General features: G+C 39.7%; 1 protein-coding gene across 1 annotated transcript in view; it reads left to right on the top strand.

Annotated features, from left to right (window-relative positions):
• The window catches only part of LOC131061331 (ATPase GET3A), a 69,988-nt gene that overhangs the window by 36,182 nt on the left and 8,584 nt on the right, over positions 1-25,222 (top strand). The window contains exons 3-5 of the mRNA XM_057994973.2: positions 20,151-20,301; positions 20,674-20,784; positions 22,123-22,261. Of these exons, the coding sequence (XP_057850956.1) occupies positions 20,151-20,301; positions 20,674-20,784; positions 22,123-22,261 (401 nt within the window). The remainder of the gene's footprint in view (positions 1-20,150; positions 20,302-20,673; positions 20,785-22,122; positions 22,262-25,222) is intronic.

The following is a 25,222-nucleotide window of genomic DNA, read 5'->3' on the forward strand; positions in this document are numbered from 1 at the left end:
GTGACACTTGGCAAACCGCCAATCTGGAAGTCGATGAGGTCCACATCGTCAGCGCATGTGGCAAGGATGCCTTCCCACTCCACTGCTTGGGTGAGGAAGTTGTCATCGATGGAGAGGAAGTTTGCAATCTTCGAAAGATCGCCTTTGTTAATCATCCTTGAATCTCGGAAGAAGCTCGCCTGAATCCTGTCTCTTAGGTTCTCTACTTGTAAATGCTTCTCCCTTAGGCTTTCCTTCTTCCAGATCTCTGACGCCACACGGAATACCTTGCCCAGGATCTCTCTAACCCTTGCCTCTGTCTCAAAACACTTGGTCTCGGACTTCTTCAGAACCTCAATCCGAGTGACCAGAGCATAGTACCACGTGCCGAAGTCGTACCTATCTCCTGTCTGTATGATGCCTGCATCCACTAAGCTCCTCTTTGACATGCCTCGGATAACCTTCAAGTGAGGGAGTATTTCATTCTGAATTTCATCTACTTCTTCCCAATTGGATGCTAGATCTTGGATACGATCAATCAACAAAGAAGTTGCCTCATGTGCCGATACTAAGTTTTCTACCAGGGTGTCAGCACGTACCAAAGCGTCTGAAATCCACTCCTTCTCTTGAGTGTACGATCCCTTCATATCATCATAGTCCTTCACTGATCCTTGTTGAAGAGGCTATGGTGGAGTAGCCGGGACTTCATGGTTGAGTGGGCTGGTAAGATGGAGAACATACTTCTTCCACTGTTGGTTCTCTTCTTCCACTTTTTTCCTCTTTTCTTTTTCATGAGCCAGCCTCGTCTTTAGAACGTTGCAGGAGTCATCAAAATATTGGATCTCTTGGTCTTGGGTAGGCTTACCCATCTCTATGGTGGTAACCTTGTAATCATCTGCGGTGACATTGTCCCTAGTCTTCCCTTCTTTGGGCACTGCTATCTGGACTGTCCTGAATGCGACACTGTCTCTCTAAATCAGGGAAAACTTCCTGGCTGGTTTGGGCGGTTTAGCTATAGCGGGTTCATTCACCTTCTCTAGGAATGCTGCAGTGACCTCCTCGGTTGAGTGGGCCTCCTTGGGAACCTTGGCCTTTATCCTTGCTCTTAGCCAATCCGGAATGGTTGATTGTTCTACAGTGTTCCGATCAAACTCATCATCTGCCTCTCCTGGGTTCGTTGGTATGCCATCCAAGAAGATTGTAGGGGCCTCAATCTGCCCCCTGTTTGGAGTTCGGAAGACCTTCTCCACCACTTCCTCAACTGGCTAGGAAAGCACTCTTACTTCATCATCAATCACACAGATGTTCATCTCTTGCTCCCCAATTGTACTTTGATCAGGTGCAATGGAAGCAACACTTAAGATGGAGTGATTTTCGCTGGATTCTCTTCTCTCACTTACAACCCTTTTCCCCGTGACCTTTGTGGAGCTTCCACCCAACTCCTTCCTCTTTCGAGACCCAACACTTTCTGGATTCCGAGCATCATCGGCGGAGGTACAAGGATTGATGGACAGAGTATCATCTACTCCCATTAATTCATAAGTTAAAGCCACACCTTTGGCCTTCAACTGTTTTGTCTTTTCGGACGCCCACCACCTTGAGTACTCAACCACCGACCTCATGAGGTCTGTTAGATCCGATTTTTCTCCCTCTGTCCAATCCATCAAGACTAAGGGTTCATCCTTCATCTTCTCAAAACTTGGTTGCTGAAGTTCTAGGCCTTCTTCTACCTGATCGGCAACTTTGAATACTTCCGTTGCTCTCACCATACTCAGAGGAATTCTTGACCAGAACCTCTTTCGGATCTCGAAACTATCGGCTGCATTAGCCCAGTAGTCTTCTAGATCTAGTCTGTGGTCAAACGTTGTCCCTTCGATCTTCTTTATCCTATGGAATGGATCGAAATCCTTTCTTGCCTTGTATTGATAGAAGGGATACCAGGCCAGTTCTTTCTCAGCGGTGGTTGCAGCCTGTGATGATGGACATGTTTCCAGCCCATTACCAATTGTAAGTGAGGACGTCCTTGCCTTCTTCTGCTTGTCCCTTTGAATCACTATATACTCCTCCAATTGTCTCACAACCTCGAGCAACACCACTCGGTTGGTAGGGTATGCTGGAAGCTTGTATGGAGGCCCAGAGAATCCCTGAATTCGGAGGTAAGTGAACTTTGGATATTGGATGTACCAACCCCCAAACCGACCGATGAAGTCCATAGACTCTTGAGAGAGCCTTTGGTGCAGGCCACCTTGAAGGGTCCGGGTAATGTGCATCAAGAAGGTATCATTCACCCTTTTGAAATGGAACTTCTCTTCCATGTGGAGCTGGGGATAGCAATCATATACTGGAAATTGGTTCTCCTTGTTCCCAACCTCTCCTCTACAAGTGAGACCTCTGTACCTGTAGGTCCTGACCAAAGAATAGAACAAGTAAGAACTCATGAAGAAAGTCCTATTCACCTCCAGATTCTTTAGCTGGCTGTCTAGGCTGTTGCTGATCATACGGGCCCAGTCTATCATTTTTACTCCATTGATTATTTCATTAGTGAAATAATACATCCAGGGTTCGAATGGAGCTCCCTGAGGATTTCCTATTATTCTATTGAGCAAGACAATCATGTCCCCAATGTCCTCCTTGAAGTATGCGCGCACTAGGCTCTTTCTCTGGAGTTTGGAGGTGCCCTTCCTTGGCTTGTCTAGCCAGGAATGGTTAACTATGACATCATATTCCTCCAGGTGGTTGTGGTACAGACTGTCAACTTCGTCCTTTGTCATATATACTGCGTTGTGGTACTCAGGGATCCTGAAGGCCTCTTTGATGGCCTCATCGCTGACATTCGCCAACACTCTTCCGTCAGGTGAAACAATATCCTTATTGATGGGGTTGTAGTGTTTGGCACATTCAACTACTAGTTCATTGCATTGCATGGTGGGGAGGAAGCCGGCAACGTGCACGATACCACTCTTCATCATTTTTCGCGCAGTGGTGGTAGGCACAAGGTTGTCCAGACCAAACATTCGCTTCTTAAACTCCCTCAGATTGATGTGTCCAAGGTTGGTGTCGTTGATGTTCTTCCACTTTGAAGTCATCCTCGACTCTGGAGGGGCATCTTTGTCTACCTGGAATTTCATAATGTATAAGGCCTGCAGGCAAACAATGGAAATTTTAAAGTTAGGAAAGGATTTGCAAAGTTTTGAAAATAATAGGGCTGTGAAATGGCTAAGTGTTGGAAAATTTTCGATTTTTTTATTCTCATACTTAGCCATAAAAATTGAATTTTCACCTCAAGACCCTCAGTCTTGAGGCTGGTTGAAGTTACCATCAAGCGCTAAAACTTTCAAAAAAAAATCATACTTAACCAAAAAAATATATTTTATTTTTTTCAAAAAAAATTTGAATTTTTTTTTTCTAAGTTCTTGAAAATATTCAGAAAAATCCATGAATCTGCATTATGAATCTGATTTCACCTTCGAATGTGCAGAAACAGGGCTAGAAATCTTCTCAAAAATATTCAGGAAAATTCAGCCAAGGTTAAATAATCTTCTCATGCCTTGATTATCTTCCAAAAATCTGCGAAAAATCTGGTCTAAAGCGATTATCCAGCTTCCAAAAATGTCAAAATCCTTGCCCAGACGATCTTCGAACTGAACTTTTATCAAGCTTTCCTTAGTAATTTCGAAGTTGTTGATGTAATAATGAAGTTAATAGTGAAGTATTTGTAGGTAAGGTTAAATTCTCAAGTAGAAACCTTTAAAATATACTTCTAATTTCATCTCCAGTCCTTTTAGAAAGTTTTTTTTATCATGTTTCCAATTTTGAAAATATCTTCCAAAAGTTTCCATTTTGGTTTATAAGTTCGAAATATTAATTAATCCTCCAATATTCTTCTCTGGAAACTTTCTATTTTGGTTGAGGTTGGAAAATATCTGACAACCCATGAATTTCCCTTTTTAGAAACTTTCCGTTTTGACTTTCAAGTTTGAAATCTTTGTTAATCTTTCAACATTCTCTTCCAGAAAAATTTATATTTTGGTCTTCAAATTCGAAATTTTGAATAAGTTTTATGACATCATGCTGACTGTTTGACTTTTCAATGTGTAGGTGGAATTTTTTTGAATTTTGAATTTCCATTTTCAAGTTTTGGTGCACTTTGCCAACCTCTCCAAGGTATGGCGGACTTTGGCTAGAGCTCCTTCATAGCCTCCATTAAAGTGAAAATTTGGCTAAGGCATTGGGGCGGACTTTGACCCTTGCTCCCACATGGCCTCCTTCGCCTTGGCGGATTTTGGTGTTGACTCCTCCATGGCCTCTCTAGGTGGGGCGGACTTTGGAGTAGGCACCTTCAAGGTCTCCATCATCCTTGGCGGACTTTAGGCAAGGCTCCTACATGGCCTCCTTCGCCTTGGCGGACTTTGGATAGGCACCCACATGACCTCTCTAGCCCTTGGGCGGACTTTAGACTTGGCACCCACATGACCCCTTTAGCCCTTGGGTGGACTTTGAGGTGTGCTCCTTCATGGCCTCCATCAAGGTGAAAATTTGGCTAAGGCATTGGGGCGGACTTTGAAGGTCCCTCTTCATGACTCTCCTAAGGCATGGCGGACTTTGGCCTTAGCTCCCACATGACCTCTCTAAGGCATGGCGGACTTCAAGGTGAGCACCCATGTGACCTCCCAAGACATGGCGAACTTCAGGGTGAGCACCCACATAGCCTTCTAAGGCATGGCGTTCTTCAAGCAAGGCTCCTTCATGGCCTCTCTTGCATCGTGGTGGGGTTTGAACCTGCAAAAATACTTCAAAACCCTTGTTAGCCAGACTTGGAATAATTTTCAGAGAAATTTCAAAATTTCACAGTTTAGTCTAATTTAATCGGATTAACTTGAAATTTGAAATCCATGCCTAGGTGGATCATCTGAAGTAGCAAAAAGCCTAAAATCTAGGGATTTAGCTTTTTAGGTCAAAACTTGGAATTTTTGAGTTCCGGTCGAAGTTGGTCAGTGGTACAAGTGTACACCCTAGGTTTGCATCCCGAAAAAGCAAAAAGCCTAAAATCTAGGGATTCAGCTTTTTTAGGTCAAAACTTGGAATTTTCGAGTTCCAGTCGAAGCTGGTCAGTGGTACAAGTGTAAACCCTAGGTTTGCATCCCGAAAAAGCAAAAAGCAGACATCCCTAAAAAATAGGAAAAACTTTCTAAAAATAGCCATACCAGGGATCGGGCTAAAAATGCCAAAAACGAAACTTCCTAAAAAATAGGAAAAAGCAAAAAAGCAAACTTTCTAAAAATAGAAAGTTGTCCAAATTCGTCCAAATCGATTGCGATCTTCGTCCTTTGGCCTTTCTAAGCACTCTGGCAGTGTTCACACTCCGGAATCACTTAACTTGCAAAAACTAACTTTCAATCATTAGGGCCTGAAATGCTCTGAACTGGACAAGGCTTGGTGAAACTGCAGCAAAAGGTCATAGGATGCTAACAAAACCCTAGAAAGCAGGAAAATCAGAGGGTCCCCAGAAGCAATGGGGCGATTTGTGGAAAAAGGTCACAACACTAAGTATGTGCAAACTTCCATTGCTCCTTCTTGGGAGTGAACTTGCTTCCTTTGCCAATGGAAGGGAGCGAAGTGACTTCCTTTGCCAATGGAAAGGAGCGACACGACTTCCATTGCATACTTGAAGGTGATTTGGTAAAGACATGATGGAATGATGCCAGAAAGTTTGAAGTTTAAGTCATTTCCCTTGCTCCGTCATTGTAGCAAATTTGCTTCCTTTGCCAATTGAAGGGAGCGAACCTACTTCCTTTGCCAATGGAAAGGAGTGACAGGGCTTCCAAGGCATTCTTTGAAGACAATTTGATGAATTTACATGCATGGAGAACAAAACCTTAAGGTATGAATTGATGAAAAGGGTCAAATTGATGAAAAAGTTGCTAAGAGCAAGCTGGATGGCAAATTCAATGCACTTCCTTTGCCAATGGAAGGGAGCGATCTTCCAATAACACCCAGCAGCGTGAACAAACACATTTTGATGCCAAAATTTGGATTTAAAAAGAAAATGTCTAAATGCCAAACAAGTCGGCCATTGAGGGAAATGATTAATTTTATTTAAGCCTTTAGAAGTCGGCCTACAAACCAAAAGACACATCTTTTCCTTCAAGGGCGTATAAATGTTAAGTCAAAATCAATCATTTGATCAATTAAACAAAACAAATTTCTTCCTCAAAAGAGCAGAGCAGCGAGTCCCATCAGCAGAGCAGCGAATTTCATAACAAAGACAACAAATTTTATCAAGTGCAAAGGCAAATTCATTCATCTACCTCCAACATCAGTGAAATTCCTAAGCACTATCAGACGTATATTTGGATCAGGTGCATCAATTCAGGGTTAAAATCGTCCAAATCAGACAAAATCGGAGCACATAACGAATAAAAGATGGATGAAATTAGGTATATGTTATGTGTGTTTGATACCTATTTGTTTGTTTTATAGGTGGTAAAGGTGGAAATCAAACGGACCAAGTTGTGGGAAGATCATAACAGTATTCCAAGGAGGAAATTGCAACATCAAGCCCAAGTTCGGGACATGAAAAGTGGAGATCAAGGTCAAGGTCTAAGACACAAGGAAGATTAGAATTCTACCACATGAAAGTCTATGCTATAAAGTGTATCAACAATCCTCACAACGTCAAAGTGGAACATGGAAATATATGTCTTCAAGAGGAAAGATTTCATTGGCAAGCACAAGGGTATCAAGTAAGGTGACTTCACAAGAAGGATTTTGAGGTATTCAAGAACTCTCATTGCATCATGATGACATGAAGAGGTCAAAACCTTGAAGTGTAATGGAAAGGCCATACAACTATCTCAAGGCAAGATAAGCAAGCAAAGATGGAGGATTGACTTGAATAACGATGCTTCCCATCATCATCACCACATTGAGCAAGCTTGAGATGTTGAGTATCAAGAGATATTGCTCAACATTCCTTCATGATAATCTATTAAGTCTACAAGCAAATTGAGGTGTCATCCTAGTCATCATTCCACCAATTAGACGGTTACGCATCAGTAAACCCGGATTCAATGAACCAAGCTCATCCATGGGGACAAACTCCAATGTACCTACCTCCACTATCTATTGGTCAAATATTCAAGAGAAGACGTGTCCAAATATTGTAATTATTTATTGGCTAAGAAGAGTTTGAACAAACCCTAATTAGGCTTTCCATTATGTAATCTTGGCCATTGATTTGAGAATCAATCTGAGCCATCAAATTGTAAAGGGAGCACTATAAAAGGCTCCCCTCTCTCATTTGTAAAGGTTAATAGTGAATGGTTTAGAAATAGTTAATAGTGAATAGTTTAAAAATAGTTAGTAGTTCAAGAATAGTTTAATAGCAGATAGCAGCTAGAGTAGAGTAGGAGGAGAAGGTAGAAATTGTTGCCTAAGTTGTAAATAAACTTCCTTTTCATTGAAGTTATGGTGGAATGTGTTGTTTCTTTACAAGTGCATGGTTTCTTGCTGGATCTTCATGTTGGATGATGAATAATTAGATGAATGAAAGGAATTGTGAGTGATTAATGATGAAATTCATATATCCATACCACAAGTGATTTGCTAATTGTAAGTTTGCCTTGTGTGGTCAACTGGAACTCTTAATGAGCTTAACTTCAATTGCTACTTGCCTCATTGATATGCATCGTCTTGATGGTGTTTGTGCCGTTGGTGGTGATTTGAACATCATTTTGCTCTCCTTAGAAGATCGCACTAGCTTTGTGGAGTTGTTCTTTGATGGCGAAGCGAAGCTTAGTTGAATTTCACTCAAACCCTATGTCTTTTGCTCTTTTATTTTCCAAGCAAATAGTTAGAATCTAAGTTCCAGCAATTCAAGCATTCAAGTATTCAACGTAAGGCTCCTTGGAGCAACAACAATCACAACGACCAACTGTGCTTATCCACGGGTCATGACCTGACATTAGGAACCTTGGGGTCATCCACTTGATCACATAGTTTAGCATTTGGGAGGACTTTGCTCAAGAGAGGATAAGATACTTTTGGGTATTTTATTCAGCATTTGATTGTGCCTAAAAAACACATCAACAAAGTGCTTGTTGTCTTCTGGAGAAAAACAATCTTCTAGCTGCCACATATGCTGCAGCATTGTCAGTAACAACTTGCACAAATTTTGCAAGCCCTTTTCCAAAACAACCTCCTTTAGCATCAAGCTCAAACTTTGTTCATTCTTTATTTTTGGAGGCATCGATTGACCTAAAAAATGCTAACTCATCATTTGAAGCAACTAAAAACTTTGATGAGGGTGTGATTCCTTTTCTCGGTCCATCTATTTGTAATGTTCCCTACTAAGTTTAGGCCTGTTTTAACCATTATTAATCCATCTCAACATACTTGTGGACTTAAACTAAATTGATTAGGGGACAAATTTATCTTAACATGAATCCAATTAGTGATAACATAATCTTCTTCCTGACATTGAATGGATAATTTAATCTGATTTATTATCTCAGATTTACTTGTTCATTCAAATTACTATATATATATATATATATATATATTTATTTATTTTCAGATAATATTATTCTATATACTTTACTGCAAAGCAGTTCTCATCAAATATTATAGTAACTATAATCATTATATTATTCTCTATAATTATATTATTATTACTAAGTTCTGCATAAGAACATCATTAAGTTTCTTATATTAAGCATTCATATTAGGCACATTCCTATGCATACCACCAAGAACAAGGATGTTACTGCCGGTAATTTAATAACAGTTCAGATCTGATCTGATTTGTGGTACTCTCTCTAATATTGATCTTGAAGTATATGCAGCCAGTTCTTGTCACTAGGCCAAATGGTCAAATTGGGTGATCTGAATAGGATATAATAAAGAGACAAAAAATATGGTCACTGTTTTGGGAATGGATGTCTGTCAACAATATCCATTCTGATATACCTTCCATTAATGTAATTATCACAGAGTAAATAGGACTGATTGCTGAAACATATACATTCGTTTATGAACTAATAGTTTGTTATGAACGAATAGAGTCAATACATAATTGCTGTTCCAGAATTATATCTCTATGATTTCACACACACACACACACACACAGATATATATATATATATATATATATATATATATATATATATATATAAGAGACAATTGCCTTGGTCTGATTGCCATTCCTGAATGACAACCTTATACCCATGCAATGTCTCCTGTATGCTCTGACTGAATAATGTCTTTATATTTATGTGTTTTAGCCTAGAAAATGGTTAAATCCTATACCACTTTTTCCTAGGTAGTCCAGGGCTCTCCCCTTCCTTCACAAATCTCCATTCGGTTCTATATCTTCGTAGTTCCAATAAAGATTCACATACCTTCAGATGATCTTCAAATCACAACCTTTGGAAACTATTATTATCTTTACATCAAATCACACTTCCTTATTAATAGACCATGTATTGATTTTAACTACTGATTCACACCTTCCTTTATCAGGCTTTTAGTTTAGTTAATTTAAGTGTTGCAATGCTGTCATTGACTCCATACAGCGGCTATGTTTATCGTTTTGAGGAATGGAGTCCATAATGCTCTTTTGATTTTCAATGCTTGGATATTGTATGTGTTCAGATTTCTTCCATTTTAGTTGTCTTAATAAATATTATATTTTATTATAACTTATTTATTTATTTATATTATTATATTATTATTATTTATTTTATTTGAATATTTCAAAACTATTATTAGTAATAAATATTAATTAAATAATAATATAAATAAATAAATTTCAAATAATCATTCATTGGTAATTACTATATTAATTAATAATAATAATTGTTTTATTTAGGATATATATATAATGATCAAGGAGGGGACATGACACTATTTGAAAGAATTGTGCATCCATATTTTGCCATTGTTTCTTTTGATCTTCCATAATCTTGTTTGCATCTACAGTGGCATCTTGGAGCAACTTGCCACTCAACTCTTCTGGAGAGGGTGCCTTGTACTTTTTCCTTGTAGTTGTCAATGGTGTCACCATATACTCCCAATATGGGACTCCTTGCCATGTTGAAGGGAAGGTTGTAGTAACAATTTTTTTGCATGCCATATCTGCTTCTTTGTGCGCCTCCTTGTTCCATCTGGTAGCTTCCATTAAAGGTTGTGCTCTTACTACATTTCTAGGCACAAAAAACCCCTATGGTTGAGCTTTACTTGAGCTAGATGAGGTGTTTGTTCCATGTATGCATGGACCACGACTAGACCCTCCGATGCCTTGCATATCTACATTGGAATTTGTTTTCATATTATGAGCAACAATTGCTTCTATGGCTGCTTGTGCCTTGGCCCCCTCCAATTTCTTTTCATCCAATGTTGCAAGAAAGGCTATTATCTCCCTCTTCACCTCTTTTAGGGCTGTTGGGCATAGTTTAGAATCATGATTAGAAATGTTTGCAGGATGATATTTGAGGCGATTGATGCTCCCACCAAGCTTCTTTAGGCTCTGATTACAGATCATGGACTTGACTATTGGTCCCATTATGACATGTTTCCAAGCAGGGTTACGACATCTAGGGGGTTAATTCGAATGGGATGTCTTCCACTTTTTGAGTCCAAACTAGATGTAGAGCCAAATGCCATTGTGGTTATATATTATTTTGCAATATCAATAAGAACAAAAGTGTTTAAAAAATGTAGCAATTTGAACATGAATTTATGTTAGCACCATGTAAATTTTAATTGCATTTAAAATATTTAAATATAGTATGGCAAGATGGTGATTGAATTAATGAATTTTAACAAAAATATCATTTTTAGCTCTAAAACGTAAATCCTATATTCAAAATAAATAAATAAAATTGAAAAAAATATTCAATTAAGTGTAAATCTATTGAATTATAATCGATCCACAAATTTAGCAAGTTGAATCAATTCAATGTAATAAAATATATAAATTTGACATGCTAAAAAATTTTAAATGATTTACAAATTTAAATGCTTGAAAAAAAAGGAAAAGAAAATAGAACTAATCTGGTGCAAATCCAAAATTCTAGAAATTTCTTCTTCAAACCCCCTAAAAATCTTCCCAATTCGCCTAGAATGCTTGCTTGCTGTTATGTGTGATTTGGAAGAGTGAATGGAGGTTTTATAGAGTGGAAACCACATCTTTTTCGTGTCAATTGTATTTGAAAAATAAGGAAATTATATGGTTAGATTACTTGGAGATAACTTGTGCTGGTTAAAAAATCACAAGTACTTGGTGATTTGCTGAGTTTGTGAACTCTGTATGCAACAAGTGGGAGAATGTTAGATTAGGTGTGTGTCATACACCTTGTGAGCCTTGCAAACATTGTGACTGACACTTAGGATAGAAAGTTGGACACACTTTTCTGGATAATTATCTAATAACTTAATTCCTAGTTTGTGGTAATTGAGTTAGCTTTAACTTGGAAGTCAACTTTTCTTTTAAACATGCTATTTTTTGGAGCTGGCTTTATCGATTGTCTCTAAATCCAATGTTGGGTGTGGAGTTAGTAAGTCATGACAGATTTTGGAGCTAGAAATTGCTGCAAGGATTTCTCTAATAGGTAATAGCATAGGTTTAATTCATATTGTATTGTAATATTCTTATTGTGAATACAATCTGAATAGTTCTATTGTTTGTTGAGATTTTTTTTAAGGGTCTCTTAAGTTTACTTCTTTAATTTATGTTATTTCTTTGCTGAATGGTTTAAGATTTTGTAACTTTGTACAGTGAAGGTTTAGTGGGATTGTGTTCATCATTCGCTTCAGACAGTCCTGAGTGTCAGAATATGATTGGCTGTAGAATGTTGGCTTATGACATGAGTGTATGTTGACAGAGTAGTGCTGCTGGAACCAACAATAGGAAAGATTAATACTCATACTTTGTCTAATTAAAAGTTCCGCAGAACAAAGACATAACAAATTAAGCAAAAAATATATTTAGAAAGAGAACAACAATGATTTCTAATGCACAATTCAAACAGGCTAAACCACGGTCCTTCTGATCCATCTGAGACACTGGCCATCTCTGAAATCCCTGTATTATGATTTAAAGCTCGGGTCTCATCCTGCCCTGCAGGCGTTGACATGTGCACAATATCCTTGCTGCCCCACTTGATTGGTATTGCTTTGTAATTATTATCGTACTTTCTTAGGGGTTTGTGTTTTTTTAACATTAGCCCCTGTTTGTGTTTCTTTTACCTAGAATCTCATTCTTCGCCCTAGTTCTTAGCTATTGTACCTGCTGTATGTTCCAGTCTCATTCATCTATTTTTGGTCATTTGTTTTTGATTAAAAAAGCAGTGAAAACCAGGGCACTAACCCTTTACATAGCAAAACTATCAACGGAACCACAGTGCAACAGCAGCACTATAACAGCATTAACAGCAAACTAAAACCAGTCTTTTGAAATAAAAAACAACAAAAAAATAGAGAAAACACAGCATCTACTGGGTCGCCTTGCGCACCCCAATGCAGTCTATGACACTGTTCCAATCAGTGAACAAGAACTTATACAGTTCTCTGGCCTCCCGTTTCTCTTCTTCCGAATCCGCTGTTCATTCCCTCAGCAGAGAGAGGGTGAGCGCTGAGCTATGTAAAACTTGCAGGTAAAACTTATTAAGGCCAACAATTTGGGCATCCTTGGCTTCAACCATGCTCTGGAGCCTCTTGATCTCATTCATGATGGCCTTCAGTTCCAGTATAGGACCCAGATTCTCAATCTTTTGCATGATGTCCATCATGTCGGTGCACAAATTTTCCATTTGCTCCAGGGTAGGGCCCCCTTGGGGGTCTCCGTTGCCTTCTCATCCACAGTCACATCCACCGCCTTGGCCACATCCTCAGCAAGGGTACAGTCAGTTCCAGTGTCAAGGCCCATCAAAGGAATAGAGTCCATCACCTCTTCCGCCATCTTCAAATTGTCATCCGGGTCCAAGTTGATAGAATCCGGGGCTTTAGTATCTGTATTGTCCTCACCGGTGGCTCCTGCAGTGCCCATATCCATAGGGACCCTATCCTTATCGTCAACAGAATCCAGGGTTTGAGTATCAGTATTACCCTCGCCGGTGGCTCTCGCAGAGCCCGGCGCCCCCATAGCGTTTTTAGGCTCCCCCCCATCCTTGTCCTCCATGGGGTCCTCCTTAGAGTCAGGGGAGGGGTTATCATTCTCAACAACCTCGGAAGACGAATTGTCCTCAAAGACAATTCGTTTACGTTTGACAGGGGTTTTACTTTTACCCTTGGAAAGGGAGCGGAACATGCTGGTAGAGGCAGACGACGTCAAGCTGGGGGAGACCTCAGAGATTGAAACCCTAAAGGCAAAAGCAAGCAGAGACATGGGGAAATTAGCCATAGCAAAGGCCTCATGCGAAAGTTGGAAAAATCTAGGAAAAGCCATAGAAAGGGCAGCAAGTTGTTAAGGGGTTGAGTGAGCGTGAGGTTTCGGGGGGGGCAAAGGGCCTGGTGATATTTATAAAGCCTGTAAATGAGACCCTAGTGGAGGAGGTAAGGCGACTTGTCCCCGTGCTTGGGGTCCAAGGAATCCTTGACAGAGCTTTCAATGGAATGCAAGAAGTAAAAAGGTAGACAAAGCAAATCATTATTACGAAAATGATTCAGAAGGGGCAAATGATAATAATAAAATACCTTGTGTTTGCCCTCGAGTGTGAAATATTTCATTATCATCAGGTAGATCATATTCCAAGGATGTTTTAGCTCTTCACGGGCAAACCCACCCTAGAGTTTAACAGGTTCCTCACGGTTGTGGAAGAAACGTTTCAAGCCTTCACTATTGGCCACATGGCTAGTGCGCTTCCAATGCCGCCCGTCAAGGGCAAGCTTCGTGGCCTAGGCGATGGTTTCCTTAGAGACTTCAAATGAAATGCCGCCCACCGAAACATGCCGCCTAGACCAGGAGGAGGCAAATTCAACAGAGAGCTACTCATCATGGCCTTGAAGACATTCCAAGAAATCAGCGATCCCTCCTTCCACACAGAAATTCCAGACCAGGGGGTCATTCTTGAAGTCATTCGGTTTATCCGGCTCATATCTGACCCTTTCACCCCCCATATCATCCATCAAGAGAGCTTCTTTAGTCATGAAGACAGTTTCGTAGAGAAGATTGCAGAGACCCTTGGATAAACTAGCCGCGAGAAAACAATGGTAAGTGTGTGAGCTAGGGGTCATTAAGTGAGACATGAAGTTAGGGGCATCGGAAATATTGAACACACTTTTGGAAATGATTTCTTGGTTGTGTGGCATGAGAAGCCAGGAGGTATCGGCGGCGACTATCATGTTAACTTCCATATCATATCTCATTATTAGGCGATAAGCCCAAAAGGTTTGCCAACAAAGTAGCATGTCCTTCAAAGCCAGGCTGGCCGAACAAGTCACCACCCAACTGGCAGTAACCGTAGGAATATTCCCATTATTTGAATTATGAAACCAACCCCTCCGAACAACCCCAAGGGAAGAGAGGAGAGTAAGGAAAAAACTAAGCAACAACTCAATCATTGGTAGCTATTTTAGATTTCTCTCCTTGAAGAAGGAAGTTGACGTGGTCTGGGAGGGAATTCTGGCTCCTCCAACATCTTAAACCAAAAATATTTAGCCCAAGGGCAGCTAGAGCATCACCCACTCCGTTACCCTCTCTGAAGACATGCATGAATCTGAACGAGTTGATCCCAGAAATGAGCCTTAGGGTGTCCCTGATGGCTCCCTCAATGGTCCAGTTAAGCCTATTCCGCCCTTTGACAAAATCTATGATGAGCTTGGAATCACCCTCAATATTCATTGACCTGATTCCCATAGCGAGGGCAAAACGAATCCCCCAGGCTAAGGCCATTGCTTCAACCATATTAGAGGAGTGCCCATTTAGGTTACTCGCATAAGCAGCAACAAGGGCCCCCCGTGTGGGTTCTGATGATCCCTCCACTAGCAGCGAGGCCCCCTCTGGCAGCCCCATCAAAGTTAAGTTTAAAGCCATGGGTGGTAGGAGGGGACCGAACCGTGCTTTGCCTTAGGAGTCTCTTGGAGCAGTCAACAAGAGAGAACGAGGGGGGAAGGTTCCAGTATCTAGCAATTTCCCAGTCCACAGAGGCCTCTTTATCTCTGAATATCCTGTCATTCCTTTCCTTCTAGATACTCTAGCTCACATGAGGGGGGATCTGCTTCTACAGTTGTTGGATAAGGGGGTTGGAGGAGGGACCCCAGAACTCTCGGGACAAATTTAACAAGTTGTTATTCATAATCCATTTGATATTGAGCTTGCTGTAGACCATCCCCCAGAGCTCCTGAGCAAACACACAGTGGAGAAAGAGACGAGCGAGGCTTTCCACATCATTTTTGCAAAGGATGTATCTATTAGGCAATTGGAATCCCCTCTTAACCAAATTGTTTTGTGTCAAGAATTTGTTGTGGAGAGCCGTCCACCAAAAGAAGTTGACCTTGCGGATGAGTTGGGGGTTCCAGACCTCTTTCCAGTTGATGGCTGATCAATGCAGCAGTCCTCTAAAGCCCTCCAAGTGCTGTTGATGAAGTAATCACTAAACCTCTCCTCGAAGAAACTTTTACCAGCATCCTGGAGCCTTCTAAGGGAGGGGGAGAAAGCAAGGGGCTTCTCTCCCAACCAACAGTCTTGCCGAAAGAGGATATTCCTACCATTTCCAATAAGCCACCTCATACCATGGGATAAAGGGTCCCTGCAACTCATGATGTTGTTCCAAATTTTGGAACCCCTGGGGAGGCCATCCTCCTTGAGGACAAAGGAAAAATTGCCATTTCCCAGGTATTTAGCCCTGATAATCCTGCTTAGATCCGCATCCTTATTCAGAAGCTTCCAGGCAATTTTGGTCATAAGGGCCTTGTTGAACCTAGAGATCTTGCAGGTTCCCAACCCGCCCATGGCCTTAGGGAGATAGACTCTGTCCCAACCCACTACAGTGAGCCTCTTCTTTTCTTCCATCCCAGTCCAAAGGAAGGTCCTTGGATAATCTCCAGCTTGGCAGCCATGGCCGCCGAAATCTTAAAAAGGGAGAGGAAGTACACAGGGATCCCCTAGAGGGAGGAGGTAAGCAGCTGCATTTTCCTAGCACTACTGAGGAGTCTACCTTTCCAACCACCCAATTTCTTCTGCATTCTTTCAAGGATGGTGACCCAGAAAGAATTAGAAACAACTTTGACTGTTAAAGGGAGGCCAAGGTAGGTGCCACGGAGGGAGGCCCTTTGACAACCAAGAATTCTATAGATTTTATCCTAGAGTTTCACATGAGTGTGCAAGAAGTATATGCAGCTCTTCTTGTAGTTGATGTGTTGACCAGAGGCCTAAGCATATAAGTTGAGGAAAGATTTCCAAGCAGTAGCTTCCACCATAGAGGAGATTCCAAAGAGATTAGTGTCATCGACAAACTGCTGCAGAACATTTGGAAGCGCCATTGAGGCTGGTTTGATGCCCAGGAGAGCTCCTCTATTAACCATGGAGTTCAGATTAGATGCCAACACTTCAACAAGGATAATGAAGAGGTAAGGGGAGAGAGGGTCCCCTTGTCTCAGACCTCTGGAGGCCCTGAACTTCTCCAGGGGGCTTCCATTAAGAAGAACATAATAGCTGACCGCAGATATGCATTCCTTGATGAGATTTAGAAGTTTATCTCCAAACCCAACCTTCTTTAGAGCTTTGAAGAGAAAGTTCCAGTTGACTCTGTGATAAACCTTAGAGATATCAAGCTTGAGCTCCATCCCCGGCTGATGGCACTTGTCCATAGAGTGGATTATCTCATGAGTAGAGAGATGGCTGCATCAAGAATTTGTCTACCAGGAACAAAACCTTTCTGGGTTGGGCTAATTAGAGAGTCGAGGAAAGGTTTAAGCCTATTGACAAGAACTTTGCTGAAAATTTTGTAAATAGTGTTGCAATGGCTGATAGGGCGGAAGTCCTTGAGGCTGGCTGCCTCCTGAATTTTGGGACAAGGGCAATGAAAGCGTTATTGAGCTTGCTAAGAAGCCTCCCAGATCTGAAAAAATCCCTAGTGGCAAGAACAACATGAGGGCCCACCACATCCTAGAAATCTTGGAAAAAAGCCGGGGGGAAACCATTAGGACTCGAGGCTTTGAAGGCACCCATAGCAAAAACAGTGGTCTTGATTTCCTCCTTAGAGACAGGGGCCATAATGAGGTTATTATCCTCTAGCGAAAGGGGGGGCGGGAGGCAATTGAGAAGGTCCTCCCCAGTAGGGGCCCCAGTGTCACTATCATCCCTAAACAAAGTGGCAAAATAGTTAGTAGTCAATCTGCCCAGACTATCTTCATCTTTGACCTCTTGATTGTTGTCATCCATGAGGGAAGAGATGTGGTTTCTTCGCTTGTGGATATTGGTAGATCTGTGGAAGAAAGCCGTATTCTTATCTCCCTCCTTGGGTTATTGCACTCGAGATTTCTGATTCCAATAGAGTTCTTCTTTGTAAGAGTTTTCTTTCCATTTTCTGCAAAGAATCGCCTCCTCCATGTGATTAGCTTCAAGGGAGTCACCATGATCAATGCGCTCCTGGATAGCAGTCAACTTACTATTGAGATCCTTTTTCTGAATGAAGATGTCCCCGAAGGTATTTTTGTTCCAACCCCTGACATTCCTTTTGATCAATTCTAACTTCTGGGCAACCCGAAACCTGGGTGTGCCAGGGATGCTGGTACCCCACCATCTTTTGATGCAGTCCTTGAATTCAGGATGAGAATTCCACATAATTTCATACCTAAAGGGGTGGTCTTTCCTTATAGGATTCGTGGTACTACAAAGGAGTAGGGGGTTGTGGTTGGAGACCATTCTAGAGAGGGTAGAGAGCTTCAAAGAAGGACCAATTCCCCAATTACCTGAAATGAGAAACCTGTCAAGTCTGACTTGTATAAGATCCTTTCCTTTCCTGAGATTGGACCAAGTGAATTTTTGCCCTGTTAATTCCACATCCAATAACCCATTCCTGCCAATGAAGTTGACAAGGTCTGTCATGCTGTCAAAGTACTCCGGGAGGCCACCCAACTTCTCAGAGGGGATCAAAGGAGAGTTGAAATCATCCACTATCAACCAGTGGGCGTTGGCGTTATTTTGAATTAGAGTAGTTATGTCATTCTAGAGATTCAGTCTACCCGACATGACGTTAGGGGCATAAACATTAATGAGCAGGCAAGAATCCATCGGGGAAGAGAGTTTAGAGACCAAAGAGTTGGCAGAGTAGGAGAGGAGATTGCCAGAGAAATGGGAGGGGTCCCACATGGTAACCAAGCCACCAGAAGCTCCAGTAGCATCACTAATAAAGAACTTAGCACCAGGCCAGATTTTTCCAGCAACAAGGGAAAAGGAGTTCATAGACATTTTAACCTCTTTTAGGAGGACCTTAATTTTATTTTCAAAAATACAATTCTTAAGAGCATATTGCTTTTGGGGACTGTTGAGGCCCCTCATATTCCATGAGAGGACCATCATTTCTTACCTTTTATGGACGTCTCCAAGGTCTGCTGCCTACCATTGGCAATGCCCCTTGCTGCTTCCTTCTGTCTGGATAGTCTCTGCGATGGCTGACCTGCTTTAAGGTCAGTCCCCACATCAGGCTTTGTATTCCTGGTTTTGCGTCTCTGAGTAGTCCAGCCCTCATCATCAGGTATCTTGCAACCATTGGATGAAGCTCCAAGTGCACCAGGAGAGGGGAGGCACAGGTTCGGAGTGGGTGAGTTAACACCGTCGGGGAGCGAGCCCTCTCAGGGGCAAGAATGGGGCATTTGTTGACATTAATGATTATTTGTATTTTATTTCAGCAGCATTGAGCCAAGGGCATTGGTTACTAATGTATGGCTTCATCAATTCATTTTCCAATAATTGCTTATTGTAAGTAAAGACTTTATTATGTGAGCATGTTCCTCTCCCCAACATGCCCAGATTGCACCAGACTCCAACTTAATATGACTTTACATACAATTGCAAAAGTCAACTTTGTGGTGGATAATTTTTTTCCAAAGGATTTGATGCGCAGATCTTGGATCCACACAAGTGGGATTCATTTGAAAATATGGCTTTTGCAGTTTAACTTTTTTACACGTGACTTTCCTCATTTTTCATGGCTTTGGGATTTTCTGCTCTGTTTGATGGGTATAGCGGAGTCCTCAAGATCTGGAAAACCAAACACAAAAGACTGGGTGTTAGCCCCTCTCCTTCCCAAACAAATTGAGATTAAACTGGGGTCAAGGTGTTGGTCAGAGGAGATACAGCAGGGGAGTTGTATTGCTTATTTTTCTCACAAATGTAACCACAAATTTGAGAGGAGAAAGCCAAGCCCTTCCCCTTGTCAGGAATTGCAACACAAGCATGATATTTTCTCTTCACCCTACTACCAACCCCATTTATCAAACTGTGCCAGAAAGAGACATAGGTTTAAGTGCCTGGATTATTGGTGATTTAAGAATTGTAGGTTGGTTTGGTTATGGGATGTTATAAGTTTTGACGGTCTATCTTTAGAAATGGCAGCATGAAGGAAGGAGCATAAACCATAATGCCATTGCAGATTGTGTTAATGTAGTGCGTTGTCTACAGGTACAGATAATATTATGTAAGTTTATAAATGATTTCATTCTCTTTCATTGGCATCCATGTCTGCCACAAAGATGATTTGAGTCAAAATAGCTATGGGCTTCAAATAAATAGACATACAAGAGACAGAAGAAGTTACCCACCACATGATTACTTAAATTTCATGACCAAATACTAACAAAATAGTGAAGTCTTAAGAAGTTTATCAAGATATTGACTTTATGCTTCTATTTCTAAAGCTTTAAACTGCACAATTTGTTTCAAGCTTGATCTATTATATTTCCTTTTCTCAAAAAACTATGGCCCTTCATAATGCAATTATTGACATTGTTTGCCAAAGCATTTCGTATTGAAATTGTTAGGGTCTACTTTTATTAATTTTCTGGCCCCTTTATGTTGTGTACCTCCTGTGCTTCTAACAATGGTATTGCCATTATCACATTTTAGAGTCTCAACTTTTGAACTTCGTAAAATATCAAATTCTAATTATTGTTGAAGATGTAACTTTGTTACTGTTGTGAGCTTTTTATTTATTTTTCCTCCTTTTATGCAGGTTGGTACAAACAATGGATTATTCGGTTATAGTGTTCGATACTGCTCCAACTGGCCATACATTACGATTGCTACAATTTCCTTCCACTTTAGAGAAAGGGCTAGGCAAAATGATGGCACTTAAGAACAAATTTGGAGGTCTAATAAGCCAGGTATTAACATTGTGCTTGCAGCCTGGATGCTAGTTGCTTCATTTTGATCGATTTGTAAGTGCATCATCATGCAAATGGATTGATGATGACAGTACATGATAAAGAAGGGTCAATGCATAATATTTCACACGAATAAATCTACTTTTATAATTGGTTTAAGCCTTAAGGTGACAATGTATTAGGACTTCAAAATTCACCATAATAAGAAGCACATTTATATATATAGTGACTAAATAGAAAACTGCTCTTGTAATTGTCATTGGATTATTAAGAAACTATTTGAAAGTGAAAAGTAAGAAATTTATAAGTTCTGTTTTAGTTTACATATTTGTGATTAGATGGTTAACTAATGTGAAGGTTATTGAGTGCTAGGTATCTGGACTTTTTGGTGTAGATGATGAGTTTGGAGAAGATGCTTTAATGGGAAAACTTGAAGGCATGAAAGATGTGATAGAGCAAGTCAACAAGCAGTTTCGAGACCCAGTAAACTTCGATCTTCATTTTTCTATTATATATTTGCTTTCCCTCTGTTTTTGTGTATGGTTTTACATTTTTAATTTTCCAGTTTCAAATGCTCTATACTGTATATGATATGATATTTTTAATGATAAAAACTTTCATGTGATTTATTTTTATCCCTTTTTTCCCTTTTTAGTTCAATGTACTTAAATTTTAAGAATTGCTTTAACTTTTAAGCAATGTTACTGGCTCTCTCAGAAAAAACCCTGGATCTGGGTCCAATTTATTCCCTGTCTGGGTTCGCATTCTGGTGAGATTGGCTGTTTGCAGAAGCGTTTTTAATTTTAGTTTTCTTTATTTTAATTTGTTTTTTTTGCTTTTTCTTTGCACACTAATTTTTGTTTTGGTCATCATGTTTCACAGAAGAATTAAGAAGGAAAAGGGCATTCATATATTTTTGTTTTGGATCATGTGAATCCGATATGCCATATAGTTTACCTTGAACCCACAGAGATGAGGAACATAATCTTGGGTAGGGTCATAGATAGGGCTTGGATTGGTTGCTCTTTCATGATTTATATGTAGAGTGACAATAACAATGATGTCTGCTGGCACATAATTGTTCCCACCATCAAGAATTGGCCTGACTTTTATTGAGGTGGTCTGCCATGGTGATGAGGGCATTCTTAATTGCTGCAGGACCCCACCATGTGTAAGCGCCTTTTAGCAAAACAGCCACATCACTCACATGTGCAGTGGCCATTGATGTGCCATACATGATGTTGAACATTACTCTTCTGCTGCTGTTTCATAGAAGGAATATTAGCTGAAAGCTGATGAGTAATGCTCATAAAAATGATGGTTTTGGTGGCGGTGTTATTATTGTTAGTGCTGTTGCTCTTTTAAGTCTGTATGTAGCTCTCACTTCTTAATTTTTTTAGTGTTAGGGATTTACCTTGCTGTTGGGAGATTTTATGTTTATCTTTTTATGGAAAGTCTTGGAGTATGTTACCTGGTGCATTTCTTTTTAAAAGGAGATCATCGGTGGCTTCATGTTATTAAAAATAATACATAATTTACTTTTAAGCACCTTTTAAGTATCCACCCAAAGGGGATTAAGCTTTCAATATTGAAGGCCATACGATCTTATTAAACTTTTATAGATGTTTTGTTTATTAAATGGATGTTACTTGTCTAGTTAAACTTTTTTTCTGAGTTTAGGCTAGCCGCTAATGTACGTACATATTTAGTATTTTTTCTGGAATGTTTAGACAAAAATCAAGTATTTAAAAAAAAATCTTTCTCATTCTTCATCTTTATGATGTATAAGGCTAATTGTCTACCTGGTGTTATGTTTTACAGGATTTAACGACATTTGTTTGTGTTTGCATCCCTGAGTTCCTTTCCCTTTACGAGACAGAGAGATTAGTACAAGAACTTGCAAAGTTCGAGATTGACACACATAATATAATTATCAATCAGATTCTTTATAATGAAGAAGGTAGGCTATCTATCATATCATATAATTATTTTTGCAAGAAGAGATTTGGTCATTATTACTTCATTGAAACTCTGATAAGAGATTGCTATATCATTATAAGATATATTTATTTCTCTTACTGTTTGTTATAATGCAATGAAATGGAGAACTATCACTATGTGGCTGGTCACTAGCATTTAGTTAATTCATTTGAGCATATATGTTTAGATTTCATAAATGAGCAAGAATAGAGCATTAATGTTTGTGCAAGCTTTAGCTTTAAGTATACTGTATTAATTCTAATGCTTTAATGGTTAGTAATATGTAATTATTAATGAAAAGAGTGCAATGATTGTGTAAGCAAGTAGAGACTTGCAGCTAAAATTCCTTGGCTCTACCAGAAAAACCTTTAAACTCTGTGGAGATTTACAATCCTTACTTGAAAGTTGGAATAGTACCTGATCTTGGCCTTGGTCATTTTATCCTAATCGAAACCCAATTTATTATTAACTGACATTGGTTTTAACTTGTTTCTAAGTAGACATGAGAGTAATGAATATAGAATATATTTAACTATGTTCCTGCAAAATTTGACCCCATCCCCTACAAGGGACATTTTGAGGATGAGGGGTTGGGTAGGAAATGTCACCAATCCATCACTGATTTTTTAAAAAAAAGCCATAAATGTTTTGGGGATGACTTTTTTTGGACAAGACACCTCTTTACATTAACCTCAAACCTATAAAAGTCAAACTAACAACTACAAACAAAAATTATACTCTTTTCACCATTTTCCATATTGTGAAGAAGACAAAGAAGAACAATTGTGAGAAGAAAACAATAGAATTATGAAAAATGGCATATGCCTTGAAGGTTTGTGTGGTCTTAAAGGCATTACTATGGGTTTGGTTGTGGGGAATCTACTCCTTGACCCTGCCTTGTATCACAATGTAATGTCCCCTATTTATACACTGTCAATTCCCAAGAGAAACATCTATGTCACTACCTTCTATCACTATTAATTGAGCATAACTAACTAATTCTTTGTAATATAACTTATGATGCCATTAAAACCATGCCTAAACCCAAACCAATCTGACCCTATTCCCAGAAGAGGGCTTCGCTGCCTAGGGTGCTTGACACCACCTCCTTAATATAGCCCAGATTACCGGAACTCAGTCCATTCACCCTTGGGGCCTGCAGCCCAGATTTCAGGAGGAGTCCTTTCACCCTTGGGGCTTTCCATTGAAGTGGTTTTAATCTGCCCTTCCCTAGCAGCACCCATCTCCCTTGGGGAATAGAAGAATCAGAATAGATTAAGTACTGAGACTGTGAATATATTTGTCTTTCAATTATTATGAATGTATATAAAGTGTGACTGTCATACATATTGCATTCTATATTAATATTATTAATATTTCTACTAAATTCTGCAGAAGAATATTATTAGGCTGCATATATTAAGCACATCCCCATGCATAACACCAAGAACAAGGATGTTACTGCCTGTAACTTAATAACAATTTTGATCGGATCTGATCGATGGTGATCTCCCTGGATGCTTTTGATTCCTTTCCTTTATATCTCTGATTGTGAGTGAGAGGTCACACCTCTTCATCATGTATGCCCTTTGGCAAGAGACACCCTTTCACCATAAGCAACTCTTCATTATTTCTGGCCTTTGAAAGGGACACAACCTTCACAATCAGATCTGCACTTGTTATTTAAATCAGACCTGCACCTGTCATTTCCAAATTATGCCCCCCTCAAATTAAGTTCTCCTCTCCCTTTTATATCTCATATTTGAGGGAGTCACAACTTTTCATTTTATGTCTTTTGACTATTCACTAACTCAATGAAATCTTAATTATATTTAATTATATTCTTTTATATTTTAATTTTTTATTTATTATCTATTATCAAATTCTATTTCAACCACAATAGAAAGCACACTAGGTGCATTGCCCCTGAGACCATCAGGGGTGCTATCCCTAAACCCCCATGAGGGGTGCCGCCCCTTGATCCTATTGGAACATTGTCCAAAGCCCTCTGAGGAGCACTGCCTGTCAAATTCATTTGGATAATCAAGAGGAATAGGCTTACCACTTGACAATTGGAGAAGTTCGTGCTTGTGCATAGTGCCTTGCAACTTTAAGATCAACACAGTACTGTTTATTGTTAAATTCCAACCACACATTGGGATGTTGACATTGAAGATGCCACACAGGTTGTTGAGGAGGAAATACAAGAAGGATTGGTTGGGGTTCTATTGGATGAGGCAGTCCCTCATAATGGCAGTGACTTACTCATACGAGAATTTTGATGCAATGTTAGCAGATGCTAATTAAGGGTAGTAGCACATTTTGTGTTTTTGTTATTTTGCAGTTTAAAATCTTCCTTTGACCAGTTGTAATTTTTATACAACATATGTGCATATTGACAATGAAAGTGATTGAGTTTTGTTAATTCATTTATCGGCTCTCGTGCGAAATCTCAATTCAACTTTAATGTTGCATATTAAGTTTCTTTAGTATTAAGATGAATGCCTTATCAATGTTTATCATATGAATATTTAAAATTTCCTATATTTTTATATTTTACATATTTTTTTAATAGCTGCCCCCTGCTGATCTCTTAAAAAGGGCCTCCCACAAAATCCATCCCAGATTGCATTCCCCTGCTCCCTGCCATCCTCATATTGGAAACTCAGTGGAACATAGAAGATAAATAATCAAATTTTTATGTTGTATGTATTCACAAGTTTTTTTTTTCTAGAAAAGCTTTGGCATTTTCTATTTTTCTGAACATTCTCATTATACCTTTTCTTCTTGAGACAGCTATTCTTCCCAAGGCATTGCAATAGTATATTAATTTGATTAACCCTTTCAATTTATTTCTCTCTCCAAGGGGGATCTCTGTTGCCAAATTTTAGTATGACAAGGGACGAATTAAATCAAATTTGGCTAGCCTATCAATTATTGC

Source organism: Cryptomeria japonica, chromosome 11 (assembly GCF_030272615.1).
Source record: "Cryptomeria japonica chromosome 11, Sugi_1.0, whole genome shotgun sequence".
Lineage (NCBI taxonomy): Eukaryota > Viridiplantae > Streptophyta > Pinopsida > Cupressales > Cupressaceae > Cryptomeria > Cryptomeria japonica.